The following is a 21460-nucleotide window of genomic DNA, read 5'->3' as shown; positions in this document are numbered from 1 at the left end:
CTCACACTGTTATAACACTGGGGGAAAAAAAACATTCCAGTAACATTGTGAGAACATTTTGTGTTAGCTGGGATGCTGCTCTTGATGGGTTACAGAAGGTCTGCAGACTCAAGTTCTGGAGGGACTGGAGTTGAATCTGCAGACGCAGCGCCCCCTCCAGGACTGGAGTTAAACCTGCAGACACAGCGCCCCCTCCAGGACTGGAGGCTGATGGCTGTGGGTTACTGCCTATATTTCTGGTGTTCTTATAACTGCCTTTAAACACTGTGTCACTTCAGACATTGCTACCCACAGCACTTGCCAAATTGCTGCCTGTGATTGGCCCATGGGGAACGTTAGAGCCCGCCCCTTCCCCCTGTAGAATAAATACCTGGTGGAGGTCGTAGTCTGGGGGTCCCAAGCTTTTCATGCCTCCTGTCAGCAGCTTGTGTGGAGCATTCAGATTTGGCTGGGTCACGACCGCCTGGGTATAAGCAGGGGTATGTGTGTGAGAGAAAGGGAGCATTGAGAGAGAGAGAGAAAGAGAGAGAGAGAGCCGGAAAGAAAGAAAGCACAAGAGAGAGCTGGAGGGTGAGAGAGAGACAGCATGAGAGAAAGAAAGAGCAGGAAAAAAAAAAGAGCAGGAAAAAGAGAGAGAAAGCAAGAGAGGGAGAGCTGGAGGAAGAGAGAGAGCAAGAAAGGGAGAGTGTGAGAGAGAACAGGAAAAAGAGAGAAAGCAAGAGAGAGCAGAAGGAAGAGAGAGCAAGAAAGGGAGAGTGTGAGAGAGAACAGGAAAAAGAGAAAGCATGAGAGAGTGAGAGAGGGAGAGAGAGGGAGAGAGAGAGAGCTACAAGAGCACCCAAGTTAATTTTAAACAAACGTCACCCTGTCCACTGCCCTGGATACTGGGTACCTCGTCTCACGACCTAAAAAACAGAACACATGCTAAACCAATCAGCTCCAACTCTGAATATTTCATGGTGGTGGTGGGAGATTGGTTATGAGGAGACAATGAAGAGGCGCCTAGGTCTCACGTCTTCGCTTGCAGGCGCAACAGACGATGAGGAGGATGAGGAGGACGAGGAGGAGGATGGCGCAAGGGACCCCTGCCGCGATTCCCGCGATGGCCGCCTCGCTCAGACCTCCTGTGGCACAGAACACAAAAACACGCCAAGTGTCAGACTCTGCGGGACGGGGGGGGGGGGCTCTTAAAACCACATCCCCCCCCTTCAAGATCCTCAGCTGGTCAAAAGCCGAAACCTTCTGCTCTTAATTCTCTAACTGCAAGCCGGATGGTTTATTCTACCTGACATCTCCAATAAAGCTGAGTGCTACAGCTGCAGCAGGCTGGCACTCGTATCCTGGGTGGAAATCTTTTTGAACGAGTGAACCAGCACTGGGTGTTTAACACCGCTCGCACCCGAGATCTCAAGCTCAAATCCTGGTGGGCCGCTGCTTCTACCCATTTTAGATGTCTTCCTGCACTTAAGTGCTTAATCTTGATCACTGATCGGCTGAAGAGTCTGCACACCTCGTTTCCAAGGCCTAAACTGGCTGCAAATTGAAAGGTGATCACAAAAGCCTGCAGAGACTGCAGCCCTTCAGGACTGGAGCTTGAGACCGCCTGGTTTGCCACAGTGAATCCAGTCAGAATATTTGGCCGGCTCCAGCATCGGCACACAGCACACTGGCCCAGGCTTGGCGCCGTTCACACAGCGCTGGATTAAGGTCAAAGCTACGGTTCCTCGTGGCGGTCTTGCTCATCTGCTTTGGAGCGAATACCCTACCGGGCCCAGCATGGTGCTCCTGGGATGGCTGCCCCGCGGCCTGGCCCGCGACGGGGACCACTCGGAACTGGTAAGAGGATTTGGGGTCCAGCAGGCCGAGGGTGGTGCTGCGGGCGGTGGCGGCCAGTCGCTGGACGGTTTGGAAGTCATCCGTCGCCCTTTTCCTGCGCCGGCTGCTGCCAGAGCTGGGTGTGAGGGCCGGCCCCATCATCTGGACCTGAAAAGCTGCATTACGCACACACACATGCACACACACGCACACACACACACGCACACACACATGCACACACATGCACACACACACACACACAGGCAGGCAAGCACACACACACACGCACACACGCAAGCACCCAGACACACACACGCACACACACATGCACACACGCACACGCACACACACATGCACACACGCACATGCACACACACACACACGCACGCACGCAAGCACCCAGACACACACACACACGCACGCATGCACGCACGCAAGCACACACACGCAGACACAATATGGAAAATCAGTTATATCTAAACGGCAGCTGAAAGGGTTCTGTGCAGTGAAGCCATTTTAACATAGGAAAAGTGCCACAGAGGAAGATCCTTTGAACATTCAGCCTAATGTATCCCCATTCTTAGGAGAGACATCTACATTATACATTTTTTCGTTACCCCAGTTTGTAACGCTGTAATAAACTGCGTCTCTCAAATGAAAGTAACGGTCTGGCACCCCCGCAGGCACACGGGCTGTTTCTGGAATGTTCCGGGAGTTCCATGTGTGTTTGGTGGGGGTGTGGGGAGGGCGTGGCTACCTGTAATGATGGAGGTGGGGGGGGTCTGCCAGCTGAGCGTCACCATTGTGCCGTCCGAGTTACTTGACAGGCTGGAATCTAAGATTGTGGGGCCTGTTTGGGTGAGGGGGGGGGGGGGGGGGGGTTGGTAGAAGAAAGACGTTAGAATAGCAGCTTCAACCACTTAGAACAGTTATAAAATCATATTTCAGTCCTGGAGGGCTGCAGTGCCTGCTGGTTTTCACAGCGATTTTGCCACCTATTGGCTGAAGAATCATAACACACCTTGTTCTCGAGTACTTAACTGGTAGCTGATTGAAACAAAACCACAAAAATGCCTGGGTTATTAGAATAGGATCAACTGGTGCCCCCATAATTCTCAGGGGAGTTAAGCGGGATGAGGGCCACAGAAATTAGGACAGGTACCTTTGTATGTTTTAAGATTATCCATTATGATCCTGTACGGTTTGTCTTATTTCACTGTGTCAGTGTGTGTGTGTGTGTGTGTGTGTGTGTCCCTGTATGTGAAAGGGAGTATGGCTTGTGACAGGACAAATTTCAGAGAACTCCGACAATAAAATATGATCTATCCTAATCTAATCCGAATAATAAGAATGTTTGGTGCTAACTGATGGTTCATCCTGCAGACCAGGGCCACTGTTTCATTCGATCTGGAGGGTATTTCACGGAGCAGGATTGCTGAATTAGCTGGAGAACTGAACCGAGTAAAACCCGGAACCTTCCCAAATCTGGAACATGGACTGCAGTAAAAAAAAGAGCCGTTCTGGGTTTCACTCAGCGCAGTTATCCAGCTAACTCAGCAATCCTGCTTCGTGAAATACCCTCCAGATCGAACAAACGACTGGAGCTAATCGGACTATTAGCAGATTAGAAGTTGTCATGAAATTGTGCAGCATCAGTTCAGGGCATTGGTGTTCATTCCTGGTCCTGGCAAGCCACAGAGCCTGCTGGTTTTTGTTTTGGCCTGAATATCAGCAGCAGCCAATCCAGACCCAAGGAACCGGGGGGGGGGGGGAGCCAATCGAGACCCAAGGAACCGGGGGGGCGGGCCGAGTAACAAAAACAAAAACCAGCAGACCAGGCGGCCCGCCAGGGACCAGGACTGAAAATCACGGCGTCGCGGCGGAGTCGAGGGCCGCTTCTCGCGGACGCGCGCCATACCCAGCACGTGGACGTTGCTCTCCGCACGGCCCAGCGGATTGGCCACGTCGCAGATGTAGATGCCCAGGTTGCTGGTGTCCAGGACGGGGTCCACGATGGACAGCACCGTGGTGTTGGGGCTGATCTGGTACCGCCCACCGCTGGTGATCACCTGACCCCCTCTGGACCAGGTCACGTTGGCGAGGGGCACGGACGCGCTGGCGCTGGCGCAGGTGATGCTGACCACCACCGTGCCGTTGTCTTCCAGCGCCACCGCGAACACGGGCAGAAGCTCCGCCGGCCCGCCTGAAACGATGTCATAGCGTGCATTTTAGCACGCGTGAGGGCGTAGTCATTACAACATGCAGCTTACTGTGTACTTTCAGCATGCAACCTGTTAAAACCGCCACGATCTGAAGGCGCATTTAGCATGTGTGAGGGCGTAGTCATTACAACAACATGCAGCTTGCTGCGCACTTTCAGCATGCAACCTGTTAAAACCGGTCTGAAGTCACATCTCAGCACAGTATACCTGGGCTAACTGCCACCACTCCGCAGGGCCCTCCACCCAACCAAGGATCATTCTCATCACTTACATCCTTATACTTTGTTCCTATAGCGCTTTCACGTTACACATGGACCTCCTGTGCCACTTTCATGCTGCATGTACCTCCATGATCCAGCACTTAGATTACACTTGTATAATTATCTTGATGTTGTGGCTTGTTGTCATGCCTCCTGGTTTGGCTTACCATAACTTTCTGACCTAGCCTATGCTTACTGTGTGAACTGGACTTAATGTGTTCATGGCTTTGGACCAACTGTTTCATAATTAATATTGTACCTTATTGGACCTGTGTTCTGTAGTAGGTCCAGTGACCTTCGCTATGCACTTATTGTACGTCGTTTTGCATAAATATGTAATGTAAAAACACCACAGTGCTAATTTAAGTCACCAAATAGACTAAACCTTTTTATTATATGCAGCAAGCAGGGTCTGAATCCTTGCATTGCCAGACTTTGGCTGTCAACTGCACAACATCTGCCCTCTAGTGGTGAAACTGGGAAATAAATTGACACAGGATAAACCCGAAGCTGTGAGCTTGTTGCATTTCACTGTCCTGCAGGCAAGACCATGCTGTTTTCAAAGTCACATTTTCAGTTTTAAAAAAGTTTACAGCCTAATGGATTTACTGTATATCAGTATATAAACAACGATAATGCAGAGCCACTTTTCCATGGCCACTTTTCTTTGTGGTGGGGGGGGGGTAGGTCAGACTCACGGGCAGTAATGCTGCAGTTCTGCGAGGCGAGCGGGTGTCTGCCCATGCAGATAATCTCTTTCCCGCTCAGAGTCGGCGTCCCCGCCACCGTCAAGTTGAAGTCTCCGCTGCCGTTGCGGATGGCGTTCAGGGCTGGGAAGGAGAGCGTCGCCTGGGGGTTGCCCCCTGGCCACATGCAGCGGTACTGCAGGTTGCCGCTTCCAATACCTCCAACCGAACAGTGGGGGCTCCCTAATGGACGCTCTGTGCGGCGTGGAGCGGGAGGAAGGAGGTGGTTAGGACAGCAGCTTTAACCAGTTAGAACGCAGCTGCCATACCCCAGTCCTGGAGGGCTGCAGTGTCTGCTGGTTTTCACAGCGTTTTATTGGCACCAGTGATTCATTTAAGTCACCGATTGGCTAAAGGATCCACACATCTTGTTCTCGAGTACTTTACTGGTAGCTGATTGAAATTGAAACGAAACGACAAAAAGGTTTTTACGGTTACCTTCAATCCGCTGACAATTAAAGCCTTGAGAACAGGGTGAGTGGATTCCTCAGCCAATCAGTGATTTAAATGAACCTGCAGAGAACACCCTGAATACCGGCAGATACTGCAGCCCCTCCAGGACTGGAGTTTGACACCTGTGCAGTAAACTAGGCATGTCAACAATGAAAAGAAACGATCAAATGCTGATGAACACTGACTGAATCCTAGTCACATATTACCAGATGATCAGAAAACTGTGCCCTGTTACGTCCCTCCGCGTCAGGTGGGGGCGCTGGCCGTTTGGAGGCCTGTTTTCTTGATTCAGATAATTGGAAGCACCTGTGGTGGTGCCCATAAAAGGAAGCCTGGAGTCGGCTTCTCAGGAGGGGGCTTGATTTTCTCCTCGCCGTTGGACCACGGCCGTGTCTGGATTTCACCTTACGTTGTATAGTTATTTTGTCATTACGTACGGTTTTCTAATAATAAAAAGTATTGGTTATTATTGGGAAACCTTGGTGTCGGCATCGCTTATGTTTGCGGGTGTGGAGAGCAACCGTAACATCCGGGATCTGCTGATCCGGTAGGTATTCTCTAGCTTTTATCTCGCTTGAGCACAGTTTTGTTAGTATGGAAGTTTTTCGCGTTTGTGGGGTGCGGCGGTAGAGTTGACTGTCATTGATCTGCTGAGTTTCCCTCAGGTAGGTATAGTCGTTAATTCCGGGTGGGGGTACGCTCCGGTTCGCTGTGGGGGACTATTCAATTGGTCTTTCATTAGCGTTCAAGGGTTTTGCGTTTAAAAGCCGCCTCGAGCCCGGTGAATACACTGAAGACTAGGTTAGTTTTTTTAGTTAGATTTCCGTTGCTATAGGTAGTTAGGACCTGGGGGAAGCCCTGGCAGCCCACACCAGTCAAAGTAATGCCCCAATGACCTCAGTTGTTGTAATTAGTGATTATTAGTATCCCTTGAGATTTTGCTCAGGCGGAGGACGTTAGGACGAGAGAGTTTGGGGCTTGTTTCGGAGAACTTGTAATCCTAGTTCATGTTTAGTAAAAAGCGTTTTTGTATATTGATATCCTTTATTGTACCGCCTTGTGGAGTAGCTATAGCTACTATCGTGCAGTTTTCGGTCTCCGAACATTGTCACTGTCCTTGTCCGCTTAGGGTTAACGATGGCTTCGGTCATAGATGATTTTATTGCGGAACCCTCCGTGAAACTGCTCGAGCTGTATACAAAAGATCAGCTGTTAAAAATCGCAGAGCATTATTTAATAGAAATTCCCAGCAAGCGATATAAAGCGAACGTTAAAATTATCTTGAAAGCCACCTTGATTGATCGTGACATTCTAAAAGATAAATCTGAGGAACAACCCCTTTCTCCTAGTCTCCCTTCAGGTGACTCAAATGAGACAACCCTGCGAATTAGAGAAGCTGAGTTGGCAAATGCTTTAGAATTTAAAAAAACAGGAGATTGAATTAAAAAGGTTGGAGATGCAGGCCCAGGAAAGGGAAAGAGCCGCTAAGGATGCGGCTGCACGCGACAAAGCTCTTTATGAGCTCGAGTTAAGGAAACTGGAGCTGCAGGCTAAAGAGAAGGAACTTATGGCCACGATTGAGTTAAAGAAATTAGAATCTGGCGATGTGGTTTCTCCCCCTCCCTCTCCGTCTATTAGCTTTGATATTAGCCGACATCTGCGTTTAATGCCACCTTTTAATGAAAAAGATGTAGACCAATTCTTTACGCTGTTTGAACGTGTAGCCATGACTCTGAAATGGCCTGACGCCGAAAGAACCCTCATGTTGCAGTGTGTGTTCACAGGCTCTGATCTGGCGCAGGAGGTATATTCCTCCCTCACGCCAGATCAGAGCCTCGACTATCCGACAGTAAAGGCTGCCATTCTTAGAGCGTATGAGTTGGTGCCAGAGGCGTATCGCCAAAAGTTTAGAAACTTAAAGAAAGGAGATAATCAAACGTATGTTGAGTTTGCTCGAGAATCTATGTCTTTATTTGATCGCTGGTGTGTTTCCACTAAAGTTAGCACATTTGAAGATTTGTGTAATCTTATAGTGTTGGAGGATTTTAAAAACTCTGTGCCTGAACGCATTGCTACATATATTAATGAACACAAAGTGAGTACACCTGCGGCAGCTGCCGTACTAGCCGATGAGTTTGTTTTGACGCACCGAGGGGTGTTTGGAGATCACCGATATCGCAGTGATGCACCGCCCGGAAATGGCAGCTATGTTTACGATCCCTCGGCAAACAGGTTAAGCGACGGCAATCCTGTTGGCAGGCGTTTCGAGACCCGACATTGTAATTTTTGTAAGATGCGTGGACATGTGGTGGCGAACTGTTCAATTTTAAAGGCTCAGTCCCATGTAAAACCCGCAGCTTTGGTTGCTCCGTTGCGATCGCGGAGGCTGGCTGTGGCGTTTCCTTGGAGAAGTTTAACGTCTCAGGAACATGGGGATATTTGTGATTACGCCCCGTTTCTTACGAATGGTTCCGTATCTTTACCAGGTACGGCAGAGATTAGATCGGTTAAGATACTTCGAGACACTGGGGCAGCACAGTCTTTTCTCCTTGAGGGTATTTTACCCCTTTCAGCTGGGTTTTGGAATGCGCTTTGTGGAGGTGTCTTTGCACCGCATTAATATTACTTCGGACCTAGTGTCTGGAACCGTGGTGGTAGGAGTGTGTCCCTCATTGCCTGTAGAGGGAGTCACCTTCCTGATGGGAAATGAGTTGGCAGGGGGTGCGGGTATGGAAAGGGGTGGAAAGGCCCCTCTAGGTCGTTACTGTGCCGTGCCCGCCCAGGGAGCCAGATCTGTGTACCCAGAGGTTCCCTGGGGTTTTCCCCGCCTGTGCCGTCACTCGAGCAATGAGTCGCCGTGATAATTCGCCCTCTGTTTTCCGGGTGCCTAAGCCTGAACCACCCTGCTGCTTAGATCTGAGTGAAACTTTTATGGCTAATCCTGAGAAGTGTGTTCCACTCCAGGTTTTCCCGACAGCCAAAGCCAAAGAGGACGTTGTCTCTGAGGAGATGCCCTTGAGTGGGGTGTGTGACTTGTCAGTGTCCCGAGAGGAAATGGTGGCAGCTCAGACAGCTGATTGTGCTCGGTCTGTCCTTTTCGAGCAGGTTATCCCTGATAGTGAGCTGGATTCTGTGTCCCAGGGTTACTTCACTAAAGAGGGTGTGTTAATGAGAAAATGGAGGCACAGTAGCATGTCTGCTGAGCGTGTTGTAGTCTATCAGGTAGTTATTCCCTCGCCTTACAGGCAGCAGATTTTGAGTGTCTCCCATGATGGTATAGCTGGACATTTAGGAGTAAATAAAACATACGATCGTGTTCTTCGCCAGTTTTTCTGGCCCGGATTGAAAACAGATGTAGTGCAGTATTGTAAAACTTGTCACGTTTGCCAGCTCACTGGTAAACCTAATAAAATCATTCCACCTGCGCCGTTGTTTCCGATCCCCATAATTGGCGAACCGTTCAAACATCTTATTGTTGATTGTGTTGGCCCGCTTCCTCGGTCCAAAGCTGGAAAAACATATTTGCTCACTATGATGTGCCAAGCTACACGATATCCAGAGGCTGTGCCGTTGCGTACGATTACGGCTAAAGCCGTTTTGAAAGCTCTGACCAAGTTTATAACAGTTTTTGGCATTCCCAAAGTGGTTCAGACAGACCAGGGAACCAATTTTATGTCCCGTGTTTTTGCCCAAGTTCTTCGGCAGCTCAGAATAAAGCACAACGTGTCTAGTGCCTATCACGCTGAAAGCCAGGGCGCCCTCGAACGCTTCCATCAAACATTGAAGTCTATGCTACGTGCGTACTGCCATGAGCTGGAGAAGGATTGGGAGGAGGGACTCCCCTGGTTGCTTATGGCTGCCTGTGAGGTGTCACAGGAAAGCACAGGTTTTAGTCCTACTGAATTGGTGTTTGGACACCAAGTTAGAGGCCCCCTTGGGCTGATTAGAGATCAGTGGCTTCCAGAAACGCCTCCGGCTAATCTGTTGAACTACGTGAATGATTTTCGCCTTCGGTTGTATAGGGCGTGTGCGTTGGCTAAGAAAAACCTAGAAGGCTCACAGAAGAGAATGAAGGGTTGGTTCGATCAGAAGGCTAAAGTCCGCCACTTTGATCCTGGAGATAGTCTTGGCATTGCTGCCCATTCTTGGTTCGGCCTTACAGGCTAGGTTTAGTGGACCTTCCGTTGTGGAGGGTTTCAGACCTAAACTATTTGATTAACACTCCGGATAGGAAAAAGCGTGTTCAACTGTGCCATATTAACATGCTGAAGCCGTATTATGCTATGCTTCCGAGCCGTTGTCAGCCGGGCCGAATGCTGAGGCTTCCTTATCTGTCCCTGTTAAGCCTGTAGCCTTGTCCTCGGTGCTGAACCCCTCTGATCCTCCTGCATTTGCCAGCTCCATGGCTGACCACCCTTCTCAGCCTCCGTGGGTGGTAGACGCAGGGGAAGATGAAGTAGTGCCAGCTGAGGAGGTATTTAGGGGTAGGTTAAATAATTCACAGTTCCTTAGGAACCTTGAAACAGTTTTTGCATTTGACCAGTTCCAAACAGTCTGACCTTGTCTGTTTAAGTCTCATCTATCTCTCTTTCCTGATATTCCTTCTCGAACTACGCTTGTGGAGCATGATATTGATGTGGGTGAAGCAAGGCCTATTAAGCAGCATTTTTACCGTGTATCTCCAGGAAAAAATGAACATCTACTTAAAGAATTGAATTATATGCTTGAAAATAACATTGCGCAGCCCAGTTTTTCTAGCTGGTCTAGCCCATGCTTGCTAATTGGGAAGCCGGATGGCTCGTGTAGGTTTTGTACAGATTATCATAAAGTTAATGCTGTAACAAAAGCTGACTGCTACCCTCTCCCGAGAATGGAGGACTGCATAGACCAGGTTGGTTCGGCACAATTTGTCAGTAAATTTTACCTCAAGGGTTACTGGCAAGTCCCGTTGACCCAGAGAGCGAAAGAGGTTTCTGCACAGGGTTTATACTCTTATTCAGTCATGGCTTTTGGTATGTGTAACGCCCCCGCAACTTTTCAGCGGTTAATGAACTGCGTGCTGTCTGGTCTCGAGGGGTGCGCGGCATATCTAGATGACGTCATTGTGTTCAGTGACACTTGGCCTCAACATCTGGAGCGGATCGGAGCCTTGTTTGCTCGTCTAGTAGATGCAAACCTTACTGTTAACCTGGCTAAATGTGAGTTTGGACAAGCCACGGTCACATACCTTGGCAAGGTGGTTGGCCGTGGTGAGGTCCGGCCCGTGCGTGCCAAAGTCGAGGCTATTGACCGTTTTCCTGCTCCAACTAGTAAGAAGGAATTTTTGGGAATGACTGGTTATTATCGGGGGTTTTGCCCAAATTTCTCTGCTGTAGTCGCCCCCTTGACTGACCTCCTCGGGGGTAAGGTCCCGTTTCATTGGTCCCTCGCTTGTCAGATCGCTTTTTAAAATGTCAAAGCCCTCTTATGTAATGCTCCCGTTTTGTCAGCCCCTCATTTTGACAAGCCGTTAAAGCTCGCCATTGATGCTAGCGACGTAGGTGCCGGTGCCGTCTTGTTACAGGAGGATGAGCTGACCATTGATCACCCGGTGTGTTTCTTTTCCCGTAAATTCAATAAACGCCAACGCCTCATGCGCTGGAGCCTGTTTTTGCAGGGGCATCACCTGGAGATTCGACACATTCGTGGGAAGGACAACGTGGTAGCAGACGCGTTGTCCCGCGGATGTGCCGAGTCTAGGGATGCCTCTTGATGCGTTTATGATCACGTGGCTTGTTGACAGGCCGCCGTCAGTGGCGGCGTTTCTCTCTCTGTTAGTCTCCCCTCGTTCTCTTTCTGTCCTCAAGTTGCAGTGGCATGGCAGAAGAGGTTCAACGCTGGGAGTCAAAGTGGGAAGTCTCGTCTGTCGATGCTTGGAGTTGGTATTTATGATTTGGTATTCGTTTGTTTGAATTTCTGTTTTGGTGTCCCCAGCTGGTGGGGGGGGGGGGGGTGTTACGGGCGCTGGCCGTTTGGAGGCCTGTTTTCTTGATTCAGATAATTGGAAGCACCTGTGGTGGTGCCCATAAAAGGAAGCCTGGAGTCGGCTTCTCAGAAGGGGGCTCGCCGTTGGACCATGGCCGTGTCTGGATTTCACCTTACGTTGTGTAGTTATTTTGTCATTACGTATGGTGTTCTAATAATAAAAAGTATTGGTTATTATTGGGAAACCTTGGTGTCGGCATCGCTTATGTTTGCGGGTGTGGAGAGCAACCGTAACACATAACATAACATAATGTTGAGAACAGGCAATTCAGCCCAACAATGCTTGTGATTTTCCTGATTAAATAGTACCAACTACTCTGATTACCCACAGACTAAATGGTATTCAACACAGTATCAAGTCTAGTCTTGAAAATCCCCAGAGTTTCTGCCTCTACTATGTGACCTGGCAGGCTATTCCACACATTGATCACTCTGCTTGAAAACATTCTTTCTAATGTCTGTACGGAATTTACCTTTTGCTCATTTCCACTTATGTCCCCCCGTTCTACCAACAGAACTCAACCTGAAGAATCACTTGCAGTACACTGTGCCTCGATCGCTGGCTACTCACCGAACACCCCGAGGGTGAATGTGGTGCTGACCGGTGCCTCGTTAATCTTGGTCATCCTCACCATGTACGTGCCGCTGTAATTGAACTGCACGTTGTGAATAGTCAGCGAACCATTGCGATCGATATCCAGCGCGCCAAAGTTGGGGGAGGTGTCTGGCCTATCACTGGAACCGATGGTCCAGTGTACTATCACATCACTGTCCATCTGCCACTCAACGGTAGGGTTGCTAACGCCTGTGAATCTCACTTCTAGTGTAACGTTGACGCCAACCTTAGCATTAATGACCGAGGGACTAATTCTTGAGATCTGCAGCATGCAGTCAACAACACCTTGAGGGAAAAAACAGAACAAAGCATGAAATTACCAAATGTACATTCAATCAATCCATTCAATCATCAACATTAAAACAGCAATAGCTGGATGCCAAACTGAGTAAATACAAAAGGTTACAACCAATCAGGGGTGCCGCCTGGGATTTTGAGACACCACGAGAAGCTCTTTCATTGCCCACCCACCCCCACCCCAGGCCACTCCAGGCCACCCCATCCCTGTAACTGCACCTCCAGAAACTGATGATCAACTCGTTAGACAGTTTAACTCTACCAGTGCAGGCTCTCGGCTCTCTTGTTGAATAAAAAATATTAATCCTATGTTCTAATATTTTATAGAGCTTCTGTCAGTCAGGGCCTTTGGAATCATCCTAATTCTGATATTTTCCCTTACAGCTAATTTAGGGCTACTGGTGAATAATGATTTGCCGAATTAATTACAATCAAATAATTGACCTAGAGCAACAGAAGACTTTTAAAAGAAAATTTGGATGAAATATCAACAAAAAAAATGAAATACATTTTTAAAATCCAAACACAGCAAAAGAACACCAAAAACACAAGAGAACCCTTTCCGGAGTTTTCAACGAACCTTTGCAATGACTGAAATGTAATGTAATGTTGAACTGGAATGCTGCCAAAATGTAAGACTAAATCACACCCAGCATCTCTTTGTGTGACTGAAAAAGAATGTTGTTTTTGCTGATATACAGCCACAATAGTAACGGCATTTCCATTAGACTGTAGGAGTGCCATATGCCAGTCACGTAGGGCCGCGTTGCCTCCTGATTCTTTCGGCACGTGAGTGCTTCATTTAAGACACTGATTACCGCAAGTTGGCCGCTGATTCACTGAAAACTACACAAACCCGGGGTTTGCCCGGGGACACACAGGACATTAGCCCTACATTTAGTTACTTTTAACATAACTTCTCCAACTTCAATCTAAAAATAATCCCGCATCTACCGCTACTACTACTAGTAGTAGTACTAATATAATAACATTTAATTGAACACTCTGTGCAATCTTCTAATCTCCATTTTAATTCTGGTGGTTTAGAAAGTTTTGGCTGGTCGAAAAATGTTTACTTCTCGGGGATGAGATAAATGCACGGCATATTTATGCTCTCTAACATGGAACAGCTAATATCGTATTCTTCCAGCGCTTTCAGTAATCATACGTCTCTATTATTGCACACAAGCGCGTAATTTAAATGGCTATTCAAAGCGAAAGGTTCTTGCTGCTTATCTCCTCGTTTTATTTTGAAAAATCCAGTGAACGAGTGGAACTACAATCATTTCCAATGGAAGCCACAGATCGAAATAATTACGCCTCGTACGGATGGGAAGGATAACGGATAACAAAAAATTTAAATATGGCCAATGACCTTGTTTAGTTTAAATGTGTTTTCGTAATACATAGGCTACTATATGATGACAAATACACAAATACTGAACTGCCAGACGACGTCCCTTGCCTCATCCACTGCCGAAGGTATGCCTGTTTATTCCTGTGCTTTTTCAGTCTCCTGCATTTCTCCTACTTAAATTCGCTTGCCTGTTGGTCGTTTCGTTTAAAAGACGAACAATATCGATGAATGTTTCCAAATATTTACACGTAGGTCTGTATTTATTGAATTATACAAGAAATTGTAAGAGTCGTAAACTTGCCTCCAATCAGGAACGTTAACAGAATTCCGCAGCAGGTGCGTTTAAGGGTGCAGTGCAGTGGCATTGTCGAAATATTTTGGTTTGTTTTTTTCTGTTTTAGAGCGAAGGTGATCGTCGGAAGAAAGTTTTCGATTGTAGTGTAGTGATTGTATTTTTTTATTTTCCTATTTAGAATTAAATTTTCCCATTCAGCGAGAGTAAAGCCATTGAATCTCCATATCTTCAACTTGCTCAGCTGCAGGTGTACGAATTTCCTTGGGGTGTGTGTGGTTTGTGATATGGTAATAAGGCAATCATCTCCTTATACTGTCTTTTTTTTAACCCCTCCTCCTTTCACGGGAGGGTCGGGCAACCTGTCATCGGGAGAAAGCAGAACTCACCTGCGCCCAGCTTTGATTGCGTACGTGAACAGACTCAGCCGTCACACCACGCGAATAGCATACATTTTTCCTACAGAGTGTTAAGCAGCCAACATGGACCTTTTTTAATTATTATTTGCATCCCATACATTGTTTGGCGTCTGTGCTTATGTTTTAAGGTTGGTCAGCAGCCGGTTGAGCTATCTTGGGTTTGTCGTTGAAGTGAACGAACCCTGCCCAAATTAGTCAGATGCCCGGAATGCACGACTTGTACGAATGTACGTAGACGAACTGAAAATTCTGGGAATTTAACAATGGGCGGCCGAGCGCGTGCATTCCAATACCCATAGCTTCAAGTTTAGAATCATGCGCGTAGAAAATATTGTTTAAAAAAAAAAAAAAAAGTACTTCTTTGTATTCTAACCCTCGATTAAAAAACTAAGTAGAAGGGGAGCTCCCACAGTACGCCGTTTTGGTCTCAGTTTCTGAAAATGAGGGGAAAATACCCATTAAACTCTTACTCTTAATTGTTCAATTAGGAGGGTGCCAGCACTAGTGTATGTACTGTACACTTATGTATCTTCTGCAGGGCATGACTACTACGACACAAAACCGTGAACTCAGATAGCAATGAATTAATCGCTGTGGCCAGCTCTCGTCTTTACACCACCCTAGGAGAGATTGGGGAGGGGGGGTGGTTAGCTCATACCCTCATCCCCAGCCCTAGATAGACCCCCCACCCCATCCCACCTCCCTCTTCTAGACAATATTGTGAATTTTATTTTATTTATTTTAATGTTGGAATGTAGTTCAAAAATCCGGTGATTGGCAGCTCCTATAAACACTTGTTTTGTAAACAAATGCAAAATGGAGATGGTACACTGAGTATTAAGTAATGTATAATGTCGCCATTAATAATGGATTTAATTTCTAAAATGTCTCATTTCATGATCAGACCCAAGAAAACAGGTGCCAACCATATATTTGACTGGTTTTAGCTAATCAAAGTGCTTTATTACAGCTAAAACCTGGACGCACAGTGAACCTACAGTAGCTACCACCACTGCACTCCACGCTCTAGGGTATGATTTTAACATTGTGGACACACACACTCACACACGCACACACACCTGAGAACAGGCAATCAGGCAATGCGCTTTTCTACATATTAGTGTGAAAGTTTGTACTTCTGATTCTCTGATTAACACATTACAGGAAACGAGCACTCCTAAAAAAGTTCAAAACGGAAAGGGGAACCATTGCTTCTTGAATCTCAGTTGATCGAGTGACTAATCATCCAAAAGTTCTCAAATGACTATATCCAGTATATACATGATTTTATTCTTGGACATTCATTTAAAAATAAATTAACATACAATATCTACAAAAGAATTACATCTCTTAAAAGTTGTTCACAATAGCATTGTGAGTAAATTTATTGCAATTAAATTTATAAATAAATTACCTGAATTCAGTGGAAGCCATTTTATGAACAGACACATCACAGGTCTTGTCCTTTTATAACAGAGTTGCATCCAGTAGTTATGGGCTTCAAGCACTACTGAATATTTATTTATCTTGACATTACAGATATTAAATGTATCAAGCCCTTTGGAATCAATTTTACATATATAAAATGACAGTACTGCAAAAAAATTTATTAAAATACTGCATATCAAAAAGAAAAAAAAACATTACAGAAAATTTTGAAAAAAGAGGAAAATGAAGTTCAAAAATAATATAAAAGACAACACAAAATGTAACATACACAGTACTGGACAGGTGAGGGGTCTGTACATAAGAGTGCTGCGTTTAGACGGTGGTGGCCATTCGTACAGCTGGGGGAGACACCTCATAGGGGAGTGTGGAGGACCGCTCTGATGGGGCCTGGGGGGAAATAAACAGATTAAATTAACAGGCGGGGGTTACAGAGTTAGCGGGATACCTGCGCCGCATGTGGAACGTGGACCGAAGTGGAAAGAGCCGTTCTGGGTGACACTCTGCGCAGTGATCCAGGTAACTCAGGTAATCCTTCTACGTGAACTAGCCCCTCGGCATGAAGGGAAGACGTGACACTCGAGAGCACATTCAGTTAACTCAGAACATTCTCACACTGTGAGGGACTGGAGTTGAATCTGCAGACGCAGCGCCCCCTCCAGGACTGGAGTTAAACCTGCAGACACAGTGCCCCCTCCAGGACTGGAGTTAAAAATGCAGACTCTCCAGGACTGGAGGCTGATGGCCGTGGGTTACTGCCTATATTTCTGGGGTTCTTATAACTGCCTTTAAACACTGTGTCACTTCAGACATTGCCACCCACAGCACTTGCCAAATTGCTGCCTGTGATTGGCCCATGGGGAACGTTAGAGCCCGCCCCTTCCCCCTGTAGAATAAATACCTGGTGGAGGTTGTAGTCTGGGGGTCCCAAGCTTTTCATGCCTCCTGTCAGCAGCTTGTGTGGAGCATTCAGATTTGGCTGGGTCACGACCGCCTGGGTATAAGCAGGGGTATGTGTGTGAGAGAAAGGGAGCGTTGAGAGAGAGAGAGAAAGAGAGAGAGAGAGCCGGAAAGAAAGAAAGCACAAGAGAGAACTGGAGGGTGAGAGAGAGACAGCATGAGAGAAAGAAAGAGCAGTAAAAAGAAAGAGCAGGAAAAAGAGAAAGCAAGAGAGGGAGAGCTGGAGGAAGAGAGAGAGCAAGAAAGGGAGAGTGTGAAAGAGAGAACAGGAAAAAGAGAGAAAGCATGAGAGAACAGGAGGAAGAGGGAGAGAGAAAGAGAGAGCTGGAAAAAGAGAAAGCAAGAGAGTGCAGGAAAGACAGAGTGAGAGAGAGAGAGCTACAAGAGCACAAGTTAATTTTAAACAAACGTCACCTTGTCCACTGCCCTGGATACTGGGTACCTCGTCTCACGACCTAAAAAACAGAACACATGCTAAACCAATCAGCTCCAACTCTGAATATTTCATGATGGTGGTGGGAGATTGGTTATGAGGAGACAATGAAGGGGGGCCTAGGTCTCACGTCTTCGCTTGCAGGCGCAACAGACGATGAGGAGGATGAGGAGGACGAGGAGGAGGATGGCGCAAGGGACCCCTGCCGCGATTCCCGCGATGGCCGCCTCGCTCAGACCTCCTGTGGCACAGAACACAGAAACACGCCAAGTGTCAGACTCTGCGGGATGGGGGGGGGGCTCTTAAAACCACAGCACCCCCCTGGCAGGACAGGGGGGAGGGGCTTCTAAAACCACATCCCCCCCTTCAAGATCCTCAGCTGGTCAAAAGCCGAAACCTTCTGCTCTTAATTCTCTAACTGCAAGCCGGATGGTTTATTCTACCTGACATCTTCAATAAAGCTGAGTGCTACAGCTGCAGCAGACTGGCACTCGTATCCTGGGTGGAAATCTTTTTGAACGAGTGAACCAGCACTGGGTGTTTAACACCGCTCGCACCCGAGATCTCAAGCTCACATCCTGGTGGGCCGCTGCTTCTACCCATTTTAGATGTCTTCCTGCACTTAAGTGCTTAATCTTGATCACTGATCGGCTGAAGAGTCTGCACACCTCGTTTCCAAGGCCTAAACTGGCCGCAAATTGAAAGGTGATCACAAAAGCCTGCAGAGACTGCAGCCCGTCAGGACTGGAGCTTGAGACCGCCTGGTTTGCCACAGTGAATCCAGTCAGAATATTTGGCCGGCTCCAGCATCGGCACATGGCACACTGGCCCAGGCTTGGCGCCGTTCACACAGCGCTGGATTAAGGTCAAAGCTACGGTTCCTCGTGGCGGTCTTGCTCATCTGCTTTGGAGCGAATACCCTACCGGGCCCAGCATGGTGCTCCTGCGATGGCTGCCCCGCGGTCTGGCCCGCGACGGGGACCACTCGGAACTGGTAAGAGGATTTGGGGTCCAGCAGGCCGAGGGTGGTGCTGCGGGCGGTGGCGGCCAGTTGCTGGACGGTTCGGAAGTCGTCCGTCGCCCTTTTCCTGCGCCGGCTGCTGCCAGAGCTGGGTGTGAGGGCCGGCCCCGTCATCTGGACCTGAAATGCTGCATTACACACACACACACACGCACACGCACAAGCACACACATGCACACACACACATGTACACACACACACACACACACACACGCACACGCACGCACGCACACACGCAGGCAAGCATGCACGCACACGCACACACACACACACCCAGACATGCATGCACGTGCACCCAGACGCACACGCACACACACGCATACACAATATGGAAAATCAGTTATATCTAAACGGCAGCTGAAAGGGTTCTGTGCAGTGAAGCCATTTTAACATAGGAAAAGTGCCACAGAAGAAGATCCTTTGAACATTCAGCCTAATGTACCCCCATTCTGAGAAGAGACACATTTTCGTTATCCCAGTTTGTAACGCTGTAATAAACTGCGTCTCTCAAATGAAAGTAACGTTCAGGCACCCCCGCAGGCACACGGGCTGTTTCTGGAATGTTCCGGGAGTTCCATGTGTGTTTGGTGGGGGGTTTGGGGGGTGTGGGGAGGGCGTGGCTACCTGTAACGATGGAGGTGGGGGGGGTCTGCCAGCTGAGCGTCACCATTGTGCCGTCCGAGTTACTTGACAGGCTGGAATCTAAGATTGTGGGGCCTGTTTGGGTGGGGGTGGGGGGGGGGGGCGGTGGGGGGTGGTAGAAGAAAGACGTTAGAATAGCAGCTTCAACCACTTAGAACAGTTATCATATTTCAGTCCTGGAGGGCTGCAGTGCCTGCTGGTTTTCACAGCGATTTTGCCACCTATTGGCTGAAGAATCATAACACACCTTGTTCTCGAGTACTTTACTGGTAGCTGATTGAAACAAAACCACAAAAGTGCCTGGGTTATTAGAATAGGATCAACTGGTGCCCCCATAATTCTCAGGGGAGTTAAGCGGGTAACAAAAACAAAAACCAGCAGACCAGGCGGCCCGCCAGGGACCAGGAGTGAAAATCACGGCGTCGCGGCGGAGTCGAGGGCCATACCCAGCACGTGGACGTTGCTCTCCGCACGGCCCAGCGGATTGGTCGCGTCGCAGATGTAGATGCCCAGGTTGCTGGTGTCCAGGACGGGGTCCACGATGGACAGCACCGTGGTGTTGGGGCTGATCTGGTACCGCCCACCGCTGGTGATCACCTGACCCCCTCTGGACCAGGTCACGTTGGCGAGGGGCACGGACGCGCTGGCGCAGGTGATGCTGACCACCACCGTGCCGTTGTCGTCCAGCGCCACCGCGAACACAGGCAGAAGCTCCGCCGGGCCGCCTGAAATTATGTCATAGCGCGCATTTTAGCACGTGTGAGGGCGTAGTCATTACAGCATGCAGCTTACTGTGTACTTTCAGCATGCAACCTGTTAAAACCGGTCTGAAGCAGAGACTGTAAAAAATATGGACAAAGCTACTGTGACGTCACCCATTGACTCTCCGTGGGTCTCCGAAAATACGTTTTGAAGCTCAATGGCGGGCGCGGCCATTTTGGAGTTGGAGCCAAAACCACAGAGTTTAAAAGCCGCTCTGTGATTTTTACAATTTGATTGACAGTCCGGTGCGGAAAAGCCCATCAACCTGAACGAGGCTAGCTGACTGTCTGCCGTTATGTTTTAAAATATATTATCAGATGTTTACGGAGTTTAATTTCCATCCGTGACTGTACTGTCATGTAATCACGTTATATGTATGACATTAAAAATACAATTAGGCTATGTTCAGTTATCTTCAATTCATGTTTCTCAGCAAAACGAATATGCTTAACTAGCATATCAGCTTGCCAGTGAGCTAGGTAGGCTATCCGTGGTTAGCTCACGCATTAGCAATATGAACCACAGGGGAAGAACATTGACTACACTGATGGTCAATCAATCGGAGATGTGTAGGCTACTGGTGATTTGACTAGGCTAATTTTCGTATAACTGTCTGGTAGATCTGCTGTTAACCGAGCAAGTTATCGTCGTAGGTTTTCGCCAGTCAGTTAATGAGCCAGTAACTGCTACTACTAGCTACTCCATCGCCGTTTGTGGTGTTCACTTGCTGGGTGACGCTAGCTGACCGATCGTTCGCAAATCACTTTCTACCGAATAAAAATTAACACTGTCAGCGGTTATTAACAAATCTACCAAGTATTTTAATAACTGATCTGCAGGCGTGTAAATATGACAACGCACTTTGTACAGCAAGTTTTCCACCTGGTGCATGAAGACAAAAATAATGTAGCCTACGTTGAATTTCTAATTATTATTAGGCTATCGTTTTTTTCTTGTAAATCATCAAAACCAATGGAGAAAAGCCAATATACGCAAGGAGCCCCCAGAACCGATTCTGAGAACCACTGTCTTAAATGCCTAGCTTGTCGGTCTCTTAAATGCTAAAAACATATTCCTTTCTAAATGCCAAGATGGTTAATTTCGTTAAATTCTGTGTGTGTGATTTCAGCAAATGAACCTTGAGACTCTTAATTCGCTTCGTGAAACTGAAAAAGTGTTTATCCCAAAATCGGGATTATAGTAGCTTTGTCACATGCTTGAAGCATGGCCCAGGTAGACATTTACGGAATGTACACGACTGACAAGCCGCCAAACACGTCTGACAGATTGAATGTTTGCCGGTTAAGGTTAGCTAGCTAGTCAAATGGCTTGGTAGCCGAAGTTGCGAACTGTTTTAGCATAGGCTACTACTGAACTACCAAATATAGCAAGCTGATTACGCTTTCTGCCAACTAATTATTTGGTTAAGTAGGCTAAAGGAAATAGTAAAAATGACTCGGCTACCGAAAAACTTAAGAGGAGGATTATTTTATGGTCGTCTAGTGCAGCTGTAAATAGCACACGCCATAATGAAATCACCACGAAATGGGATGCCTGCATTTTCAGACTTAGCACAGGCGGACCGTAGCCGGAGCCGCAATGGCAAGGCCAAGAAGCGCCACCGCCCACCCCAGTGACCATAGACTGTGGCCCCTACTGTAGCATAGTCCTCCGAAGTAATCCGGAAGTCACGCA

At 47.8% G+C, this 21460-nt stretch overlaps 1 protein-coding gene across 2 annotated transcripts in view; it reads right to left on the bottom strand.

The window, feature by feature from the left end:
- vsig10l (V-set and immunoglobulin domain containing 10 like) overlaps positions 1 to 21460 on the bottom strand; it is a 28788-nt gene that overhangs the window by 807 nt on the left and 6521 nt on the right. The window contains exons 5-11 of one of the 2 annotated variants that reach the window (XM_035420335.1): positions 4996 to 5238; positions 3734 to 4018; positions 2573 to 2665; positions 1767 to 1991; positions 1014 to 1124; positions 865 to 905; positions 371 to 463 (exon numbers count right to left, since the gene is read on the bottom strand). In XM_035420335.1, coding sequence (XP_035276226.1) covers positions 371 to 463; positions 865 to 905; positions 1014 to 1124; positions 1767 to 1991; positions 2573 to 2665; positions 3734 to 4018; positions 4996 to 5238 — 1091 coding nt within the window. Of the gene's footprint in view, positions 1 to 370; positions 464 to 864; positions 906 to 1013; positions 1125 to 1766; positions 1992 to 2572; positions 2666 to 3733; positions 4019 to 4995; positions 5239 to 16160; positions 16338 to 16848; positions 16942 to 17321; positions 17363 to 17470; positions 17582 to 18264; positions 18490 to 18985; positions 19079 to 19449; positions 19729 to 21460 lie in introns of those variants that run through there. The other variant, XM_035420345.1, reaches the window with a different exon arrangement.

Source organism: Anguilla anguilla, chromosome 1, assembly GCF_013347855.1.
Source record: "Anguilla anguilla isolate fAngAng1 chromosome 1, fAngAng1.pri, whole genome shotgun sequence".
Lineage (NCBI taxonomy): Eukaryota > Metazoa > Chordata > Actinopteri > Anguilliformes > Anguillidae > Anguilla > Anguilla anguilla.
The sequence above is the reverse complement of the archived record's forward strand: the minus strand, read 5'-3'. Positions and strand labels throughout refer to the sequence as shown.